Source organism: Apaloderma vittatum, unplaced genomic scaffold (genome assembly GCF_000703405.1).
Source record: "Apaloderma vittatum isolate BGI_N311 unplaced genomic scaffold, ASM70340v1 scaffold23846, whole genome shotgun sequence".
Taxonomy (NCBI): Eukaryota; Metazoa; Chordata; class Aves; order Trogoniformes; family Trogonidae; genus Apaloderma; species Apaloderma vittatum.
This window is the reverse complement of record NW_009723680.1, coordinates 280-23,159: the sequence shown is the minus strand read 5'-3', so window position 1 is coordinate 23,159 and position 22,880 is coordinate 280. Positions and strand designations below refer to the sequence as shown.

Below are 22,880 nucleotides of genomic sequence, written 5' to 3'. Positions count from 1 at the left end.
CTGGCTCGCCCAGCTCCCTGCACCGTGGCCGCTGAGGGCCGAGGTCTTGGCCACGACACCCGGTGCCGCCCTTCCGCCGTCAGAAAGGGAGTCACATCCTGCGGTGCCTTCCTCCCCCTCCTCTGCCCCTGAAGAGCCAACATGCAGGTGGGCGTCCCGGGGCACACCATGGCACCCATAGCACCAGATGACTCCCCTGGCATCGCAGCTGGCAGAGGGAAGGCAAAAAAGGTGGAAGGAAAGAGTCTAGACCTCCTCATCTGTCACAGGGTACGGAGGAGTCACAGCAAGGCAGGTCTCTCTTCCCAGCATTTAATCACACGCTGTGGGTGAGACAGGTTCCTTCTCGATTTCTGCAGGAATGGTGGGAAGCTGAGAGCCCCGACAGTCTCTAGGGCTTTTGGTCTCAACTCTGAGGCAGAGGAGACTGAGCAAGTCCAGGAAAGCATCTTCCTACAGCCCTCAGTCCTGTTTCTAGAACAGTAGATGGTTTCCTGCACCATTACCCACAACGCTTGTTCGTTATCTACAGAACAACAGCTTTCCCATCCAGTTCTTCAGCATGAAAGCCACTTCTGATACACAAAGTTTGGTGGCAATCCCACACTACTGCTCAGCCCTGTAATACACATGCTATGGAAAATAAAGGACAGAGGCAACAGCTAGCTCTGTTCTTAAACTGCATGTTACTGCAGCACCAAGAGGACTCAGACAAAGTCAAGAGCATCCAAAGTGGGGGCCAAGATCTGAACAAAACCCATGGATGGGACACCCAATGTCTCCAAACACCCAAGCAGAGAGTAAAGAGCCACCTCACTTGGCTGCATCCCCTGTTCCTCCAACCCACCACATCCCCTGGGCTGATGGCCTGAATCCATCCTCATGGCTCCAGCAAAAACTTTGGACACAATTTCTACCTCCCAGGACCAAGAAAGGGGCTTCAGCTTCTGAGTGACACAAACCCCAGAGGACAGAGCTGTTCCTCGCTGGTGGAAAGAACACAATGATATATTTAGGCACAGAAACCACATTTAGTTGCGGTCAAGGGGCACGTCCTTTACTCCATCTGTTTGACATTCAAACCCAAGTTCTGGTAGTTAATGGTGAAGAAATGTTGTCCTGCCGGCTGGAAAATAAGGCAAGACGAGGAACGCTGGATCAGCCCTCCCAGGAGTTGCTCCCTCTTCCCCACATAGCACTGGGTTATGAAGAACCACAGGGGATGGTTTTGGGGAGCACCACCTTGTCTTTTAAATACCACTTGGTCAGATCTACTCTCTCCTTTAAAATAAAGAGCCACACTGAGCAGTGAAGCTTTGCAAGCCTTCCCATTATCTCAGCCAGCCCACCCTGCTCTGACTGAAGTCCAGGGACTAAATTTACATTACAGAGTGGAGAGAGAAGGTGAATCTCGTTCCTACATTCACTTGGCATTTTCCTTGCCCACTTTTCCTTGTCACTCTCCTGCCCAATGCTTTTCACCCAACAAATGCCAAAGGGCTGGAAGAAAACGGGGAGTAGATTAAGCCAGCATTGCTCGTAAACCAGGTGGGCTGACTCAAAGCAAGGCTGAGCCTCCCTGGCTATTTTCTGGGGAATCAAGACAGGGCAAGGCACTACAGTAGCCTCCTGTGCGTCTCGTAAACCAGATGGGCTGACTCAAAGCAAGGCTGAGCCTCTCTGGCTATTTTCTGGGGAATCAAGACAGGACAAGGCACTACAGTAGCCTCCTGTGCACCAAGGACACACACCATCCTTCCCAACTTCATTTCTAGAGCCTCACAAGGCCAGCAGGCTGCCACCAGAAAAGGGGATGAACACCCATGAGCCACCAGCACCTAAACCCACCATCAGCTCTGTGTGCCTCTCTGGCTGTGGCCGGTCCTCAGCACACGCTGGAGAGGCCATAAAACAATACAGAAGTCACCAGAAGCCTCTTTGCTGCCACAGCACAAATGTCAACAGCTTGTCTGACATGGCAAGTATGCTGTAGGTGGAAGTGAAATAATTAGCTCTCTGTAAGAGAGTGCTCCAGGCTTGCCAATTTTCCCTTACAGACAAGGACACTATTCAGAGACTTTAAATATAATAAACCTTTTCTCCCCCCTTTTCGGAACAAAATAACCTACACAGAAAAATATTTGAAATAAATAAATAAATAAACAAATAAACAAATAAATAAATAAATAAGGTCTATCCCCTTAACAAGTTGGAGAAAGAAGATGCAGGGCAGCAAGTGAGGAAACCCAAGGCTTATGGAGTTTCAGAGCAAGAACACTTTATCAAGAACAAAGTCAGATAATGCTGCATACTCCTCTTGAAATGCAGAACTCCCTGCCGATCATAGAGAGACTGGGGATAAGTTCTTCACATGTAAATCAGTCTGAGATGACAAAACATTTCCTTGAACTACCCCTCTACAGGTTGGCAGAAATATTCCAATTCCTACTGAAATTCTGACAGAACAAATCAAAAACTCTTTTTAGTTTAACCACATGGTTTTGACGTTGCAAAAAGCACCCTTCCCCTTGCTACTACCACACAGGGCATTTAGTCTCCTTTGACAAGGGCTGATGTTGGGCTCTGAATTCACCACCCTGACCTGCTAACTAGCACCCCAGAGGGACGAGAATCCAACACTCATGACCAGCAAATGCAAACAGCTCCGAGAAGCAGAGCAGGGAGGGTCAGCACAGTCACAACCAGGCGGTGGTACCTGGGATGCCGGGTGCTGTGGGAAGGGTTAATTACAACACACACAGGCTCCTTCATAAGCTCTTCCTTCAGGGACCAGATCACAACTGCTCCAATCCTCAGGGCTCCCAGTGTCAGCTCTGTGAAGCAAGGACAGAGGGAGGAATGCCAGCACTCTTGTTTGCTATAGAAACCAGAAAAACACCCAGGCTATGGCTCTCTGCCTGGACACCAGGCAAAGCCTTCACTGCTTGGAGAGCTGTGACTGGGATCCCACTCCTCTCACCAAGTTGTTTTAGAAGTCACTCAGTTCACCAAGAGCATTTGCTATTGGATAGGCAGCAAAATGCAGAAAATTCTTTCAAACACAAACAGCTACAAGAAACAAGTTGCTTCTTCAGTGGGAAGATTCACCAACCTCAAGCACTCCAAGTGTGTGCCAGCATCTAAAACAGACGATGCACTTCAGAAGGGCAGAGCTCACCGTTTGACTCAGGACAAGTTTCCTGATGTCTTTTATTAACAGCCAGCAATTCCAACACAGCCTCAAAGTCTCGCCTGGGCAGGAGGATGACTTGTTGAAGGGGTGGCAAAGGACTTTACACATTTTCCACTCCTGCCTGCCATCTCCCTAGAAACAATTATTTGTTCTGATCATCCCCACACTCACATCACAAGGTGCCTGGATCCATCACACAAGACAAGAGTATTGCTATTTAACTGTTTCAGCAAAGCCAAAAGGTCTGCAAAACGCCATCCCTCCCTCCCACATGACAACTTTCAGGCTATATACCTGCAATCTATTGCTCGTTCCAGGGCACAGGCTGAAGTTAGGTTTCAAGGCACTGCCTCCTATACACAGGTAGGTAGTCATAAATATTCATTTATATGCAAACGTTGTTCCTTAGCATTTCCCTCGGTAAGCCAGCCAAGTGGGAACGTGGCTTATTGCGATTCATTTATAAACAAAGTTTCAAAGTGCTTTGAAAACTGATTTGCCTATAGGCTTCTTGTCTTGTCTGTTTTCTTTCATAAAACTATAGCCTTATGGTTATAACCCTGGACTGGGATTCAACACATAAAACTTATTCCCAAGTACCATTTACCTGCTGGGTAAACTTTAGGCAAATTCTTGTCTGTGCCTTCTCCCTTCCTTCTAATAACTGGGATAACAACACCAAGTCTCTTTGATAAAAGCATTCCACGGTGTATAGATGACAAGGGTATGTAATCACAAAGCATCATTATTGCTTCAATAACCTTTTCTTGCAACGTTATCCTGTATAAAGGATGGTAGACAAAGGCTTCTATTCTAGTTTGCGTTGTCATGTTGCTACCTGCAGAAGCACTCTTGAACTTGGCTGGGCTATGGTAATTTGCCCGCTGCATAAGTCGTTCTTGGTGCTTGATTAAAATCACTCTGTTTCTATCCCTGCTTTAAGGGAAAGCCCCGGTTTTACCCAGAATAGGATTTCTAGCAACTGAATGCTACAATTCATGTTCACAAGGTATGTTGGTCCCATGCAACCCGCTGCCCAGCTTTACAGCAGAGAAGAGGGCAGAAGAAGACTTAGACTTCCACTTCTTTGGAAAAGGCAGTAAAAAACCTGTGTAAGAGAGAAGCCTTACTGCTTCGCAGGCAGACAGTGGGTAGCAGGGAGGGAAGGGAGGATGCCACGTAGCCACCACTCGGCAGAGTCCTGGCTGCTGAAGACAACAGTCCCAAGGTCAGAGCAGAAGCCATCACCCACTCAGGTCAATTATGCTACTCTGAACAGCAAATTTCTTGACCATAGAAACCCAGGGAAGCATCAGAGAAACCACTGGGCTACGTGCCTTTTTCCAGTTTCCAGGCCTGCCCAAGACAACGTGCATCCAGCTGACCCTAAGGACAGGGAGGGGACACAGCGATATCCCTGTTGCACTCCCCACCTCCTGGGGCTCAGCGATGCCACGTCCTGATGTGTGCAGATGTCCGCCCACACCAGTTCTTCGCCTACCCACCCTGCAGAAGTTACTGGGGTGGTTTTGCACTTCTGCCCAAATTCTGGACTAGTAGGAATTTAGAAAACAGTCCAGCAAACACCACCCCCGTGGTGGTTTGCCCTGAGGGGCTTATCCTGCAGTAGCTTGTGGGTACAAGAGCCCGGCCCTGCCGCCAGCACAGCACTGTGCGCTCTCGGAGTCTCTGGGGGTGCAGCTTAAACTGGCACATTTCTGCAGCTGAGGGAAAAGAGGAAGAGGAAGGAAAGGGTTATTCCTCTAGGACATTGGCTAGCTGTTTAATAAAGTTTGAAGGCTTGAGATAACTTCATTTTTCTGGGTCTCTCCTCCACTATGTTCAAGCACTACACTCAGTTCGACACTTGTGAGTTGCAAACAACTGTTCAAGCATTTTGGGGGGAAGTTTGGAGCCTGAGGCCAAGCAGGAAGGGCCAGTTTAGACTGCAACTCTCGTGCCAAGTGAAATTTTAAAGGAACGTGAAGAGCCCTCAGATTTCTTGGGGACAGATGACTGAGAAGCTTGGAGAGCCCTGGTCTGGTAGAGCATTCACACGAATGGGTACCCCCAGGCATCCAGACACAGCTCGTGCTGCTTACCCTGCGAGACATCCCTGGAAGTTGCAATAACCTCCCTTCACTAAGGAAAATCTGAGGGAATCCAATACTGTTATCAGCTTTCTTTTTTGTTTGTTTCAAAGAAAAGGTATTTCCAACTTCAGAGTATTAACAGCTGCAGATGCTTTACATAGCCCAGCGGCCTAGTGCATGGGATAATGAACATTTCTTCATGATACAGGATTTTCAAGAATGCCCAAGTCTCCAGTCAACATCCATATCAAAGGGGTAGCAATCCAAAAAGTACCTGGCTAAACAGGTCAGGGCCTGCCCAAAGAAAATGCAAAACGCTTTTTTTAAGGGAAGTACAAAGATTTGCCACAAAGCGGGTGCCTCTCTGTGAGCTGTATGAGTTACATACCCACACAGCGGGCCAGTGAGAAGAAACTCTAAGCTGATTAAATTAACCATCTCCAAAATGCTCCAGCAAGGCAAGGTTACCTGCACGGTACAGCGATTTTTGCTTTGATCTCCAGGAAACGACTGTTTATTCAAAAGCCTGTTTGCTATAGTAACTAGGGTTTATAGAAGATGAGGGAGGGAGAAGAGAATTCCCCTGTGTTTCACTAGAAAAGTTGCACCATTACTGGCAGACTCCTGCAGTTAAACGCCTGGGGCCGAATGACACTTCAACTCATTTCCAGAGAATCCTGTAGACTCGATGCTGGAGCATCTCAAGAGGCTCGTTCCAGAGGGATCCAGGGTCTCCTGCCCTGCTTCACAGATCAGCCGCCACAGCAGGCTGGGAGCAGAGACAGCCTGTAGGAAAGTCCAAGTTCATCACCCTAAACAAGCCTCTCCTCCCCGGTCACCTTATCAGTGCTCTGTCTGCAAGAGGAGCCACTCGGAAGCAGCAGAGATATTCAGAAGGAGCAGATCAAAAGTTCCTCCCTTCCTTTGAGGTTTCAGTCTTTTTGTGTTGTTTTGGAAGGAGAAAAGAAAACAAACCCCAAAACCAAAACACACAGCCCTCAAGAGGGACACAACACACAAAGTCTGCTGTTTTTCTTTCCCACGTTCTAATAATCATTAGTGCAAGTTCAGCACCATTGACTTCAAGCATTTGAAACCTATACTTTAGTCTCATTCCTCACAAAACAGCTTTTAAAAGTCTGTTTCTGAAGTTGCATGTATATTGGGTGAGGGGGATTTGCCTTTGTGTTTCCACATCCTATGTCACACTTCAGGAAAAAAGACTATAAAAAGTGGCCCAGCCACAAGGATTCAAAACAGACTCTTTTTTTTTTTTTTTAAATAGCATGAGATTCTCAGCTTTCATTTGGTGCCCCCATTTCCAGCAGCTGGGATTTATGCAAGAGAACATCAAATGCCACCGGGCTTATAATAAAAATAAAATAAAATCACGAAAGCTGCCACCGCTGCAGTTTTGCAAGCCTGCCTGGGCTGTTTTCAACTGGTACAAGACTGCTTGTCCTCCGCAACGAAAAAGATGGAGAGGGAATGGAATGAGATAGCAACAGCTGGTGAGGGCACAGCATCTCTGTTGTGTGTTTACCTGCTGAGGTAGTTCATGCTGGATGCTGTCATCTCACCAGTTATACTCCTGGGGATTCACTGGGGTCCTACAAGCCCTTGCCTGTGCCTCACAGTGCACTTTGCTCTGTCCTGTGTGAGAACCGAGGTTCTCCTTCAGCGTCATGCTGATTGGGTATAAAAGCAAGAGGAATTTGCTGGTTTGTGCTTTCATTTCAGTGCTATGGATTTCAAATCAGCTGCTGCAGCATAAGCCACTTCCCTTTGCACAGAAAGGTATTTTGCTCCATAAATACTGCACATCACCTTCTGGTTACTGAAACACAAAGCCAAACCCTGGCAGAGAGGAGCCAGGGGGACCTAATAGAGCTTGGCAGGACAAGGAAGCTCCTGCAGCAGCTGCCACCACTGAAGGCCAGGTTTCCTCATGTATTTTTCTTGTTAGTTCAAGAATTGGAGAACAGTCAACAGACTGATTTAGCAAGAGCTCTTCTCAGCGCTAAGCTCCTCGGGACTGCTCGTGGCACAGACCAAGCCGTAAATTATTCAGAGCCAGAGAGCTCCTGCCATCCAGGAGGTCGGGCACATCTGGACCCGTTGCCAACCTGTCTGCACGCTCCCATTCCTGCCTCTTTCTCACCTCAAATACTGTCTTTCCAGGCTGGGCTGCAAGGAGAAGGAAACCACAGCGGATTGCCGACCAGACACACACCCGCAGCGGTTCTACTCAAAGCCTGAGCTGTGTGAAGCCAAAAGTGCAGCAGAGTCCACGTACCTATCACACAAATGGACTGTTTGCAAATGGTCTAGCAAAATGCTGGCTGAAACAACTGCACAGACAGAAATGGAGATGAGATATGGACAGACAATGAAAGCTGGCGTTTACATTCGAATGCAAATTTTTCCCCAGCAGCGCTCATGACAGAGAAGCAGAAGCCCTTGACTTTAGGGAAAACCTTGTAGCGACTACAAGTCTTCCAGAAGTGTAACAGCCTAGCTTATTTACTTCCCTCAAAGCCAGTAAAACATTAGAGCATTAATAAGAACAGCCTGAGCAATGAAATGCAAATGCCATTCAAATAATTAAATAAAGAGAATGATCCTCCTTCCAAAACAATGGATGAGGCTATAAAGTCTACCCTCACGGGAGAGCCTCGTACAGGAGGCTCTTGTTGCAGCGTCTTCAAAGAGGCTGTTTGATTTTAGTAGGTCGAGAAGCATATGATATTACAAAGCACTTCTTAGACAAAAGCCGAGGAGCTCTGCAATCCATTTGCCCTACAGGAAGGAAGGCAAAGCTTCCTATTGCAGAGAGGGGGTGGCAGGGGAAAGGGGAGGGGGCTGACATTTTAGAGAGAATGAACAAGGCCAACATATAAAATTCAGGCAGACTAGGCAGAGAGCAGGGAGGTAAAAACAGCACAACAGGGTAGAATATAAATCAGCCTCATCTCTCACCCCAGCTCAGTGTATGTTTGTCTTTCTAATTTTGCCGAGATTAGTGTTGCTGGAGTTGCAATCTGTCCAAATCCCGAGTCTCCTCCTAGAAGAGATGTTTGCCTTTCACTTCCTTAGAAGGGTACATATTTACTTTGTTCTTTAATGTACCCAGGGCTCAGCATCACGATTAGCAGCCATCCAAATACCAAGTCTGGACAAATTGCAGCCCAGCTCCCTTGAAGCAGTAAGACGCACAGACGGGAGCTCTTGGCACTGAGTACCACAGCCCTTTGAGTGGGTGTCACAGATAAGTCGAGGGCTTTATCAATGGATTTTTAAATAAGAAGGGACATGAACACATGCTGATTTTGCAAAAGGTGCTTGCCAGATAAGCACACATTGCCCAATAAAGCAGTATCTCTCACGCATTGCCTAACTGAGGAATGAACTAGATGTGGATTGTGTTACTCCAGTGACAGCCCCATGGCTCAGCCCACGCTCAGCCTTCAGCTCCCTCGGCACAAGAAGCAGGGACTGACAGCTCTGACAGCTCAGCTCACACAAGTGCAGATCTCAAAAGCTAAGATCTCTTTTTTTATTCTAATAAGATTACTCTGGGAGGCCACAAAAGTACCCGAAGCATTAAAAAGAGTAAGGAAAAAGTAACAGAGCTGCTGAACATACACTTTGACACACTCCTGACTTGCCAGTAGTTCTAAGAAGGAGTAGACGAACTGGCCATGAGGATGGGATTGATGGGTTTCACCTGATTTCCACTCTCTTGACACAAGCACACTTGGATGCACACAGCCACACAGTTATTCAAGTCTAGGACAGGGCAAGTATATCACGGTTCATGCCCTCACCCTCTCCATCCCTCTGCACTTTTCCTGCAGCAGCATGCAGGAACGTACCTTTCATGCTCACCTTCCTCTGCTGCCAGGGACTCAAAGAAAATATCAGGCAGGGAAAAAACCCAACATATACATATATACCTGCCAGGCTACGGGAAAGGGATGCAGAAACCTGCTATTCCAGCTGCAGCCCAAGTAGCCATTGCACTAACCCACAGGCTTGCATTTTATGCCCTGTGCCTCCACAGCCATGGGAGCCACGGGAGTTGGAGCTCTTGCTATCAACTGTCTCTGCATTACAGATCCTGAGCCAGAAATAAGGCACAAATCAAAAAAGCAGAGTTACATTTCCATGTGATCTTTCAAAAGAGAGAATGAGTGGCGAAGAGATGCCCTTGCTGGTGCTACATTTTCTATCTTTACAAACTCCAAATGGTGAAAAAATCCAGCAACTTCAGTTTTTACTTTACACTGAAGATCTCTTGATTTTCCCTGGGCTATTTATAAGCAGCTTTAGTTAGAAGAAAGTGGGGAAAACCCAGGCACTGTTCATGCAGTGAGTAGAGCAAGGCTTGTGAGTCATTTTTAACTCACACTGATGCTTCAAGCTGCTCCAGAGATCTTGCTTCATCATAAACTGCCGAGTGAGAAATGCACAGCTGTACAGGTCATACACAGAAAAAGCCTCTTACCCAGAGCTTGCCATCCCAATAAAACGCTCCCAGCAGCTTGACGATGTGCCGGTGATCGCAGGTCGCCAATATTTCAATCTCCACCATGTAATCCTCCAGTTCATCTTCGCTCTTTGTTTCAATGACTTTGGCAGCCGCTAAAGCACCAGTTTCCTTGTTCTTAGCCTGCAAGACAAAACCAGCAGGAGTTCAAAGGCGAGGAGAGCCAGAAGCACACGGTATTTGCACAATTCCTGCTCTTCCAATTCACGCTCAGCTTGACTGATCCCAGCCACAACACAAGCATGGAAACTTGCAGATATGTTTTGGCTTCCTAAGCCTGCCTGGAGCTTCGCAGAGGACGAATGCTGTGTAAGGGCTAAAGTATCCTCCCTCCAGTCTCTAGTGCCCACACCACTTCCCAGCATGGGGAGAAAGAGGCTTTTAGAAAAGGAGATGCATCCTATTGTTTGTAGCATGAAAAAGACAGAAGCAAGAAAACCTCAGGGTGTAGAGGCTCTCCGCTAACAGCATAGGTGATAGCTCCCTTTAACAGAAGTCCTGAGTACACAGACAATCCAACTAAAATCACAGCACAGCTGTGAACCATCTCCACCCTGACCATCCCTGCACTCCCCTTCTGCACAAGGATCCTCACCAGGGCAGCTTTTTTTAATATACAAGGGAAATGTAGGGATTGTTTCCTTAGCAAGTACACCAAGAAGGGTGCATTTTGATTTCTCAGGACTGGCCGGTGTTCTTGGTGTCACATATTAGTGAGCTCTTCAGACCACAGTAAGAAAAATACTACACATGGTCTTCCAGCTGCCCCTTCCATTTTATATAGTCACTTTCACCAGCTCATTCATCAAATAACTAGAAAACCATCAAAATCTCTTTGTCCTAGTGGACAAAAGTGCTGACTTTCCTCCCCTGCTCCTCGCAACAACACAGGAGTGTGCCCTTGCGTTAGCAGTTGCTGATCTCCTTCCCCACAAACACCCTTCCCCAGGCAGCTCTCGCTGCCCAGGAAGGGGTCACCGATAGCTAGACGGGGGCTGCTGTCCTTGTAAGTGCCACACACCAGCAAAAGGCCATTAATGCTGGCCTGGAATCATTTGCAGACGTGTTTCTTATGACCCCACATCTCTAGTGTTCCCAACTTGCATGGGGAAAAGGCAGTTAATGAAAGGCTTGGCTAAAAACAAGGCCGTGCCAGGCTCGGAGCTGCTCCCACGCAGAACTCTTTTGGCATCATCCACCCATCCCTGTTCATTGGCATCCCCCAAAACTGCCAAGGCACGTTTGCATTTTGCAATTGGAAATGTGCACAAATTGTTGCGAGTTTGCAACAAAATGCCAAAAGGGCATTTGCAAACCAGTCTGCACACCGGGCTTCATGGTGAGACGCGTCACACGCTGGGACGGGGGGCGAGATGGAAACTGTTTACTCAGGAGTTCCCCATCATTCCCAGAAGCACACCAAATCAGCAGATCAAGGGGCAGGAGAAATCCCTGTAGCTCACCTGCTCTGCTCTTTACTGATGCAGATGAGCTCACATGGTGTGATTCCAGCTCATTACCCACGTTCCTTACATCATGCCCACTCTGGGCTGCCTCTCCCCTGGGTGCTGTGGATGTTATCATCAGAGGAGCTGGGCAAACTCCACTCGTGACCTTTCTTACTGGTTTTTCAGTTTACGGATCTGTGTTTGGAAAACCTGCGTGGGAGCTTACAGGAGGATTAATTCCTGGTATAAACACCACAAACCCTGCTGAACTGCTTTCTATAGCTTGGGTGATAGTGCAACTGCATACCCAGAATAGGCTGGGGAGGCAAAGGCAAGAATAAGGTGACAACCATATAAAAGAGGGAGGAAAATAGGGGACCTCTGGCTCTGCTGGATTTTGAAGACTTGCTGTGTTCATGCAAGTTGGCACGGACAGCTGTATCTTTACCACAGGGGACAAATCCATTTTCATCTTGCATTTGTTGCCCAAATGCAAGACAGTAGCTCATGCTGGTTGCAGGAGAAATCAGGGTGTTTGGTTTTTTTTTGCTCAGGTTGTTTTATTTCTTACCAAGTTGTCAACAGCAGCCCTGAGGAGGGGTGGAGGGAGATGCAGGGCAGAGCAAGCACGGAGAAAAGTGCAGCGCTTCCAGAATGGAGTAAGAAGTGCCCCACTGTGTTTGCTTTGCACTTAAAGTGTTGGGAGAGGTCCAAGGAAGGGAAGTAAATATTGTGAGAAGAGGTGGGGCTTCCCTTGGAGGTCAGCCATCACACGCTTCCCACCGGCGGGGTCTCAGACAGCTCAGCCCTTGCAGGATGCTGGGGCCCTGCAGGCACCCAAAAAAGCCCAGGAGCAGAGCATGCCCCAGTGCCCCCACAGCATCATGTCCCCCTGACAAGTCTAAACAAACCTGCCCTCATCCCCAAGCCCCAGGGGATCTACACCAGCAACCATCCTGCCACCTCTCATCCCCTCTCAGGCTTGCTAAGGCACGCAGGGGTGCTGGATGCTGAGCTGGAGGACGTGGCTGTGCAAGCTGTGGGTGAGGGAGCGACCGCAGCCCGCACGTTCGCTGTGGCCTCATTCATCGCTCCTCCAATGACTGGCGGGTGAGCAACCCAGCAACTCCCAGCAATCGCTTCCTTTCTAGATAGGAGCCTGTGTACGCCCTTGCCTCATGTTCGGACTTTCAAGATGTCTGTAACAGAATTAGTTGCTGCCTTTCTCCACCACTTTGGACTGTCCCAAAGAGCATATTTCCCCAGCCATTTTCATTTCCTCATCTGTTTTAGTGAGTGACACAGCTCGGAGAGGGAGGGGAGCTGTGCAAGGTGGACTTCCAACCCAAAGGGTGAGGAGCACTGCTGTCCCATGTCCGTCCAGGCCAGGAGTCCCTGGGAGGTCACACCACTTGGTCACACCAGCTGAAGCAAGATCACTGCCTCCAAGGAGAAGTCAGCTCAGGACACCATGAACTCAGGATGTGAGATCATGAGCTTTTCAAACTGCAGGCTCACGTGGGTAGGGATGCCAGGGGGATGGTGTGACATGAACCCTCTACTTTCCACAGTTCCACACTAATGTCACCGTTACAAATGAGTGCACTCACGGCACTCCCCAGAAAGGACCAAAATGCCCTCCAGCCCTGTGGGAAAGCAGAAGCAGCTGAAATAGAAAGGCAACCGGAGACCATGAGGAAATTTTGGAAAATTAATCTCCTCCAGCAGCACACTGCAGTGTGGGGAGGAGACTGATTGCCCCACAGAGCTGCCTTTAGAGGACCAGCACTCGCACAGGCTCACAGCTGACCCTCTCCCAAGCTGTCTGTGGCCTTGCTGAGCCCAAATCCAGTCTGCAGTGTTTCTGCCACACCAGATGGAGGGAGATGCACGCTGCCTGGTGCGGGTACTCCTGAACTGAGCCCAGCGAGTCACACTTGTCATCGTGAGAGCTTTGGAAATTCAAGGAGCTTCTGCCCATTTCTCCACTTTCCCTTTCTTTCCATTCTGCTACAGAACACATTCCCAGAGGCCTCCCTGGGAATGGCAGCTGCCTGCCACCAGGGAGACCACATCGCAGCCCCTTGCAGCAGCTCCGAAAGCTGCTCACAGCAAGCCAGATTCATACAGGCAGCATCAGATTTTGGCCAAGCACACTGGACCCTCTCTCTGTAACTCATGTCTGGCAATTTTCTTTAGCTTCTCAACCGGTATTTTCCTGCACAAAGGTATTACGACAGAGATATTTTTCCAAGGAGGTTTGTTTGGATCCTAAACAGGCCAAATGCATACGTTGCCAGCCCTGGGAGCTGGTTTCAGACACCCTGGGCATAAGACGATGCTTTAGGGTTTAAAGCCCTTTCCCGATTTCTGCTTATCTTTGTGCAATAGATCAGAATCATGAGCAAAAAGCAAAACACAGCCCACTCCAACCTCCAAAAGCTAAGGAGCCATTAGGTAGAAGGAACCAGCATCTCCAAGTCTGTGATGCACAGGCCTAGGGGATAGCCCTCATGGCAAGGGGACACACAGAGCCAGGCTGAGAAGAGGCAGCGTCTGCTGCTCGCTCGCCAAGAGCGGCAGGACGGAAGAACAAGGTTGCCACCAGCCCCTCTGTAGCTTCACCTCTACCTTGAGCTTCACTTCTTGCAGCAAGGGAGATGAAAACTTCTCTCATGGTAGGAGTTTAGTTTGTCTTTAAATCCCAAGGAAAGAAAGAGGCAATGATATGAAGAAAGAAGAAAACCAAGAACTGTCAAGAAAGCACCCTAGGACGACTCACCAACAGCAAGTTTCTTAGACAGCCACGTAATTTGAAATTAAATCCTGCAAAATACACAGTTTGAACTACGAAACCATAATCTTCTGCAAAACCCAGACTAATTACAGGGTCTCCAATCCAGCAAAAAAATTATTTAGAGAAGACAGAAATAGGAAAAGAGTTTCTGTTCCCAGGTAAAACACCATCAAATATAATTAAAATTCCTTTGAGGAATTCATGTTTTCCTTCTTTTTTTTCCCAGTGGATTGCGTACAGAAGTGAAAGAACCATGTACACAGTAAGATCCCAGGAAGAGAAGCTGTTTGATGCCAGTCTATGGCCTATGGCTGGTTAGCCAGAAGCATCCAGTTTCACCTTTAAGCTCCTCCACTCCTGGGCATTTTAGTGCCATGGATAATCTGTCCCTGGAATGCTAATTAGCACACAAAAAAAATAGGGCAGACGGACGCAAAAAAAATAGAGCAGACGGTTGCCAGCATAGCGCCCAGAATGTGCTGCTGATTCCTTACAGCCTTGGCGTTTAAAACCTGAAAAGCCCTTGTGGCCACAGCCAGCCCTGTGCAAACCAGTGCACCCCACAGACCACAGCTGACAGGTCTGTGCAGAAACTGGAACGGAACATACATTCCACAAAAGAAAACACATCAAATAAAAGTTATCCAGTAAACCACTTCCAGAAAGCCATGCCAGGAGCCAAGCAAGATACAATACAAAGGATCTTGCTGGAATTCTCTGGAGCAGGATGGGCACCGGACATGCTACTGCCAAACACACTGGGAATACCAGGGAACAGGAGGATTACTCCTAGAAGGCAGAGACATAGAGAAACTACTGCACAGGTTATGGATTTAAAGAGGGCGAGGCGCCTGTTCAGGTGACAGAAGAGGCTGTTTGACCTTTGCCTGTGACTCACCCCTCTGAGCTATTGTGAAATCGAGATTGTGACAAACGCAGGAACTATTTTAAGCCTTTAAAGAACACATTACCGGAAGGCTGTTTTGTTTGGTCCTTCCTCAGGCAGGACCGAAGGCACGGCCAGTTTCTAGGTGAGGCAGAGGAAAACCCTGTGCAAACTCTCACCAGCAGAAATAAGAGAGCCAGCACTGAGAGTGCCCTGATCGCTTCATCTAGGCTTGCTTGCCCACAGTACCTTCCCAAGCCACGGGGTGAGCATTTTTCAGCTGGTCTGCCATATCGTACCACCATATTTTCTATGTGAGCTACTTTTCCCACCCTCATAAGACTTTTCTCTGTGCCAGGAGAGCTGATCCTTCAGATATGACTGAGTTACAGAACCAGGAGCAAAAAGCCTGGTGCTTTCAATAGGTGCTGTATTTGAGGATTGCTAGTTACGACTTTCCCCATCACACGCACCATACTCCTGTTGTGTGTCTTTGTACGTCAGCAACTGCTCACTTACATACTTCTCAGGGGTTATACAACGATTAATTGCCTTCCGATGAACTTTGCCTGAGCTGTCTGCATCAATAAACAAACACAGAACAGACAGGCTTGAGTCAGTGCCCGTATTATTGTCAAATAATCAATGGGAGCTAAAGTGAATTCCAATGCCCTAGAGGCGCTTCAGTTTGTCACATAAACGAAGCCTGTTTGGGCTTTTTTTGGGTTTTTTTTTTTGGGGGGGGGGAGGGAAATGTTGAATTCAGCCTTTGGTACCAGCCAGCAGAGCGGTTGGTGACAAACAGGTGGAGCGGTGAGGCTGTCCCAGCCCCAGGGCTCCAGCAGACCCCATGGAGATCCATCCCATGGGCGTCAGATCAGGCAGGGGCCCACCTCTGCTCCTGCTCTGGCAGCTGTGGCAACATTTCTGCAGGGCTAGGAGGAAGTGGAAGTTGCTTGTGAAACAAGTTGAAAAGCTTTAGTTAAAAAACAAAACTGCAGAAACGCCTTTCTCTGGTTTTACAAGCTACAGGCAAAGGAAACTAACATCACCAGGGAGCTTGCGCTATGGCCAAGGACTTGTTTTCTACCTAGAGATGCCAAAAAAAAGTGTGACCGAAGCATAGCACATACACCTTTTCTTGCCTTAAAAGCTCAGCAACGGCCCAGCAGAAACGGGTGAGAGATAACAAGCCCAAGCAGCAGTACGTTAGTCAAGGAGCAGCAAAGCTCTGTGCAATGCTTCCGACCTCACACCCAAACACAGCGGCAGAGGCCAGAAGAATCACAGAACGTCAGGGGTTGGAAGGAACCTCAAAAGCTCATCTAGTCCAGCCTCCCTGCCAGAGCAGGATCACCTACAGTAGGTCACACAGGAATGTGTCCAGGCGGGTTTTGAATGTCACCAAAGAAGGAGACTCCACAGCCTCCTGTGCAGCCTGTGCCAGGGCTCTGTCACCCTCACAGGGAAAGTTTTTCCTAATATTTTTGTGGAACCTCCTATGTTCCAGCTTGTACCCATTGCTCCTTGTCCTGTCATTGGATGTCGCTGAAAAGCACCTGGCTCCGTCCTTCTGACACTCGCCCTTGACATATTTATAAACATTTATGAGGTCATCCCTCAGCCTCCTCTTCTCCAAGCTAAAGAGACCCAGCTCCTTCAGCCTTTCCTCACCAGGGAGATGTTCCACTCCCTTCATCACCTTTGTGGCTCTGCACTGGACTCTCTCCAGCAGTTCCCTGTCTCTCCTGAGCTGAGGGGCCCAGAACTGGATACAATATTCCAGATGTGGCCTCACCAGGGCAGAGTAGAGGGGCAGGAGGACATCTCTCGACCTGGGACATGGGACTTCTTTGCTGGTGTGCCCCACTATAACCCACCCACACAAACTGAGTGGACCTCGTGGTTCTGGTGCAAGTGATAATTGAACAAATATCTGTGCAATGTTTGAAGAGAGGAAAGATCCACATGGATCGAACATCTTCAGTCTACAAAGGAATAGAACTTGGGAGAACAAAACATCCCTCAAATCTCTGGTCCTCTAGAAGAGCGCAGTGCTCCAAGCGAAGCACTCTTGCCCTGGTCAATGCCACAACATTGAAAGAAAAATTTAAATGGGGCATGGGAAGCCATACACCTCCTTCTCAGCTTTCTAGCAACTTCCTGCACTAAATTTGGTACATAAAGAGCTAGGACCTGAATGGCCACTATGCGTGAGAGTCAGGGAACAGGGCTTAGTCAGGCAATGGTAGTATGCACATCTGTCTGTCTGTCAGCACTTTCACACTGTGCTAGAAAAGCATCAGATAAGCAAGGCCCTGGTAGAAGAATAAAGAGCTGATCAGATCTTTGCTATCGCCCTAACACAAGCCTGCCCAGAAAGGACACCCCAGCATACGCCTGCACTCACCTGGGGCTGTCAAGAGAGAAATGCAGGGAAGCAACTCAACAATGCCAACAGATGCAAACGCTGAGGTTCACCAACACCACCAGGTTTGCTGGGGCACACCTTCCTTCACTGTCTCTCCTGCCCACTGAAACACCACACAAACATTTTGGTTGGTTACATAAGGACACGAGCACAGGCAGGTGTCACGGAATTGCACAAGAAGAAAAGATGTCAGGAAGGGTTCCAAATGTTGGATGGGAAGAGCTGTTCTGAAGAGCAGACGTTCGAGGGGTGGAAGCAAGCTGATTTTCTGGATTTTCACTGGACACAGAAGCCAGTGAATCCAATCCCTGCAGCACCAGTGCCATCGTCCTGCTCTTCCCAAGGGGCACGCTGCCCCTTCCGACGCGTCACCCCAGAAGCAGCATGTGCAGACGCTGCTCCCAAATGCAACTGCATTCTGCCGTCCCGAGCAAAGCAGCTCCGGCAAGCGGGTGATGCTCAGGCCCAGCCACTGAACCAGGCAGGCTACACCAAGCAAGGCAGCGGCTCGCGTGCCCGTGTTTTGCAGCGCCTGACCCTTGCACACCCACATGGTGCCATCACTCCTCACTGGCATCGAGAGGCAAGTTTGTTAAAATGTGTCCGTTACTCCACTATTTTAAAGAATATTTTTTTAAGTGACTTTGCTCTTCACAGCTGAAATCCTTTTCACTGAGGATTTCAGGCTGAGCAAGGCTGGCAGATGGAAGGGCAGCCCCCGGAGACCTGTGGCCGCACAGTGCGGCAGCGATGGTGGGTTTGACCTGAGACTGAAGAGGAAAATCCCAGATTACAGACAGCAGCATCCTCAAGATGAGAAAAAGAATATTTTTCCTTTTTTTTCCCCCCCAAAAAGAAACTGCATACATACGAAAAAAAAAAATTTGAAACGTGCTGGGCAGGGATTTTTCGAAGGAACAATGATTGCCACGTGCTGGTGGGTGAAAGGCTTGAAATCTTCATCTAAGTTTTCTCTTCCATGCAGCTGCCCACAGCTCCCAGTGTCAGCAGCATTGCCAAGCTCTGGGCCACGACACTGAAGTCATTATCAAAATATTTAGGCCATGGAGAGCTATCCCTCTCCCCTGCACACAGATACAGCCATGGCTCTGCAGAGTGCACGAGCTTCACTTGGACTTCAACAGGGATGGAGCATCACATGTATCAGTGAGTTTAAAATGAACATCAAGTTTAAAGTTCAGCCAGGTTTCGTATTGTTGGGTCACTGCTGTGTATGTAAAGGAGTGGTGCCATCCCATTCCTCTTCTCTCCCCAGCTGAAACAAGTTAAGAAAACCCTCCAGCTATTCTGAGGGACAAGGCCACAATCTGATCTTACCTTTTTGTGTGTGTGTGGCCATAGTTACAATCATGTAAGCTTCCCCTCTGCCTTTTTTTTTTTCTTCCTCTCTTTTATTTTTAAGCTAACCAAGCAGATTAGCATCTCCCCATGACACCCTTTCCAGGAATTGCATGTTGAACCCCTCATGAATCAAACTGAGAGCTGAGCCCGAGTCACTTGAGCCAACTCATGCAAAACTGGAGTGGTGTAGGCTCGGCTGGCAAGCAGAGAGGTCTGCAAGTGGCAGGGGTGGTCTTGTGCCTTCAAACGGGCCCATCGCTGTGAAAACCAGGCTTACAAAGCAGCTGCACAACATTAAACAATTAGTCCTTTATTGCCCAAATTTCAAAACAGAGCATTTATAGTCTGTAGCATGTACAGCACTAATACCACCATAATAGATTAGATAACCCAAATTCATCTTTTTAAGCTGTATCTTAGGAAGAAAGGAGGACAACAACATAAAAGGCACGTTTACAAGTTGCTGGGACACAGGGCTTTGTGTTATCTCTCTGGGAGCCGGCACAAAACGCTGTCTGAAGGTGAGTTGAAGTGAACAAACCCCTTTTTGGCTGTGCTGGGGGCTGCAGGCAGCCCAGGCTCCCGCAGGGAGACAGCCTGTCCCCACCCTGCAAGGAGAAAGCCTTATCGGGGAGCCAGTGTCCCCATCAGCATGTGCTGGGAAGGGGAGATAGCGTTTTACAAGAGGCATGAGCATGGCAAAACAATCCCACTATGAGAAAGGCAGCCAGTCCTGAGGCTTCTTCCAGTAGAGCCCACGCTTTTGTGAGATCCAGTCCATTCCCTGCGAGCTCACAATGTCCCGATGCCCAGAAGAGCCCTTGCGCATCTGTTCCTGCGCATGCTAATGCACCTACCTGCAACAGTAACTACTGCCCCAGCTAATGGGTTTTGCAGGGCTGAGACGCGATTTGGCAGCTCCACGCACCCAGCCCACGGCAGCCTGCGCCGCTTCGCTCTGAGCATCTGCACAGCCCCAAGATCACCACGGCTTCGCTTCAGCCAAGCAGCTCACGAGGGTGCTGCTGCCACTTCTCCCTCCCTGCACAGGCAAATGGGTGTGAGCTTTGAGCCAACAGAGGCACAGCCATGCAGTTTATGAATTGTATCTCGGGTGTTTTTGAAGAAAACTAACGCTGCTTTTTTTAAGGCTCTTTGAAAAGGGTCTGAGTTAGGAACTTGTACTTTTACATGTCCACAACCCTAGAGGTGCTGCAGACTTGCCAGGCTCACGCACACGGATCACAGCTCCCGACCTAACGACTGATTTAAGATCATCAATTTAATGAGCTCTGGATTAGGTGGGTAACGAAGAAGTGTATTTAGCACACAGTTCATTGCTATCTACAGGCTGCTATCGCTTCCTTATCACACTTGCTGGCCTTACCAAACTCAAGACATTAATAGAATGAGAGCTAGAAAGAAACAGTTGCTCCCCACCCCCTTCCTATTTTTCAGCTTCATTACCCTCTGCAATGAGTTTCACCATTTCCTCATACAATCAGTTCCTCTTTTGCTGAAAAAACATCTTTCAGTTAAAACAGGGAGATTCCACCAGTTTCCATTGGCTATAGGTTTCTTAAGGTCTGCTGTATACATTTCAGGCTCCACTCTAGATTTGATTATTTTTAATTAATATGTATTTAAATCAAGCCTGTCCTATTTTTGTAAACCAGTTCAAGTTGCTCAGCTGTGTGCACAGGGAGTCCACAACACAGCTCCCTGCCCGGGTTCTGCAGGGCGGTAACACTCCCCAATAAAACCATTACCCAGCCAAACCCCCCTTCCTCCTGCTCAAACCTGGTCTCCTAAAAACAAAGCACATTGTGTCTTCTCTCCATATCTAAATTTCTCCCAGGTCAGACTCTTCAGCATACAAATCCTGTCCTTTTTCACTGCTCTGGGACAACAGGCTCTTTGGAGCGAGTACAACATGTGGTACGGCGGGCAGGATGCAGGCACAGGAGGGCTGTATCACCTCCCCGTGCTTCCGTGTGTGGAAAAAGGGCGGAAGACAGGCAGGAACTTCATTCAAACATCCTGAAACTCTCACAGCCATACAAACAGTCAGGCTTGCTCTAAAAGATCTCTTTTGTGTGAAGAGCGAATTGACTTTAAAGAGACTGCAAGAGAATGATTAAAATTGTTTATCGTGCCTTGGCCACCTACGTTCTCCTTGCATACAAGCGGGTTGGTTGGTTTGTTTGTGGCTTTTTTGGGAGCTGAGCAGAACAAGAGGGCAAGCCTCTCATATCTCCATCCTATATGCATCACCACCTAGGGTAGTGCTCCAGATTCAGAAAGGCAAAGTAAGACAATATGCAAGCTGCATCCTAGCACAGCAGGAAATTCCATCTCTTTAATAATGCTACCAGCTATTATCTAAAATAAGGCATTACAGTACATGGCACCCAAATAATCTGAGATTCTTAAACAAATAAACAAAATCTTGCAAAAGAACTCTTAAAAAAACCCAACCACATCCATTCACCAACCAGGATGGAAAGCAGGCAGAGAAGAGATCAAAGATGATGGAGAATCAAAACTTTACTAAGAAGAATAAAATAGCTCCTTTGATTTCTGTCACAACACTAAACCCCACCCCGATCAACTGTGTTAAAACATCACAAAAGGAGACAGTTGCCTGAATGTACTAGTTACAGATGGAGTGAGCTTCTGGTTACAAACACGCGGTATTCACCATGTCATTTACTATAATCCGCATTCTCATTTGGGTCAAAATGGGGATCAAAGGAGATGAAAGTAGTGGAAGATGAAATGTTATTACCTAGCAGACTGACATCCTTAACCTACAGTACATTGTTACTCTCATAATTTCATTGTTAGTGTGAGCCTGGAGTTAACAGCAGAGGCATTCAGATATGACAATGGACTTAAAAACCAAACTAGCCACTTATAAAGTAGCTTTATTCTGAAAGTTATCTAATTTGGAGGTGTTATGCATATTTAAAATAGAAAGGATTTAAATCAGTTCTTCTTGTAAGTTCTTACTTGTCTCAGAAGTCTATTAACTTATTTTACAACGTTTACCTCATTCCTATAATTGTACGAGAAACCCAAGCAAATGTAGGCAAATAATTAACCAGGAGAAAACCAAACGTTGTTATATACAACTGAGTTTTTCAACGTACAACACCAAGTAAACTGGTAACAGAAGCACTAATTCCTACTGGTGCTACTTTCAAGAAGAATAAATATATTAGGGATTTAAATACCATTTTTAGGAATTGCATTTTATTAGAAGATAGAATCCTTCACTGAAGACCTCCACTCAATGGATATTTAGTGCTCAGGTTTTAGAGAGTTTCTATCAAATAACATGTCAGAGCCAATAAAAAATTACAATAAAAGCCAGGACACTGTAGTAAAATACCTCTGTCCTGACCTACAACCAACCAGCTTCTTTCCTGGCCTTCTCTTTAGTTACCACTTATTTCTCAATTCTGAAAAACCAATACCTTCTTAACAGATCTAACGAGACCATAAAAAACCAGCTGCCCACCAGCTAATTCACAACCCCAGTTCCAAATGATCTATGTAATGCAGGTGTCCCAGGGAGGATGGATCCCCAACCTGCTCCTCCAGCCAGCTCCAACCAAAAGCCTTCTCTCTCAACCACTGTGCGGAAGACCTGAGGATTTCAGAGCCGGTAGCAGCAAGAACACTGTTGCTTTGGAGTGCAAAGTACAGTATTTGGCCTTTAAACCCCCACCCTTTAACATAAAGGTTAAACATTTAGAGCACTGGACACGTCCCCACTCTCAGGGAGCTGGGCTCCCCTTCTCGCTCTCAGTTCCCTGCCGGCGAGGACCACAGGAATACAAATAATGTCACCCCTGGAGGCTTGCAAAACTTGGAGGCAGCCCCAAGCCTGCTGACTTCCAAGAAATCTCTCTCCATTCATTGCACCGACAGGCTTGGCAAGGAGCACCTCGTCCCCTTTACAAAAGCATCGCTCTGACAACAGGCGATTTCAGAAGAAAAGTAGAAAAAAAAACCCAAACAAACAAAACCCAGCAGAAAAACCCTAACAACAACAACAAAACTTCTCTCCCTCTTTTCCCCTGCTCCAAGCAAAGCTTTGCGCTCCCACACCCGCA

At 47.7% G+C, this 22,880-nt stretch overlaps 1 protein-coding gene across 1 annotated transcript in view; it reads right to left on the bottom strand.

Annotated features, from left to right (window-relative positions):
- STK10 (serine/threonine kinase 10) overlaps positions 1-22,880 on the bottom strand; it is a gene marked incomplete at its 5' end in the record, with an annotated part of 47,703 nt that overhangs the window by 24,551 nt on the left and 272 nt on the right. The window contains one exon of the mRNA XM_009872223.1: positions 9,794-9,958. Within this exon, the coding sequence (XP_009870525.1) occupies positions 9,794-9,958 (165 nt within the window). The remainder of the gene's footprint in view (positions 1-9,793; positions 9,959-22,880) is intronic.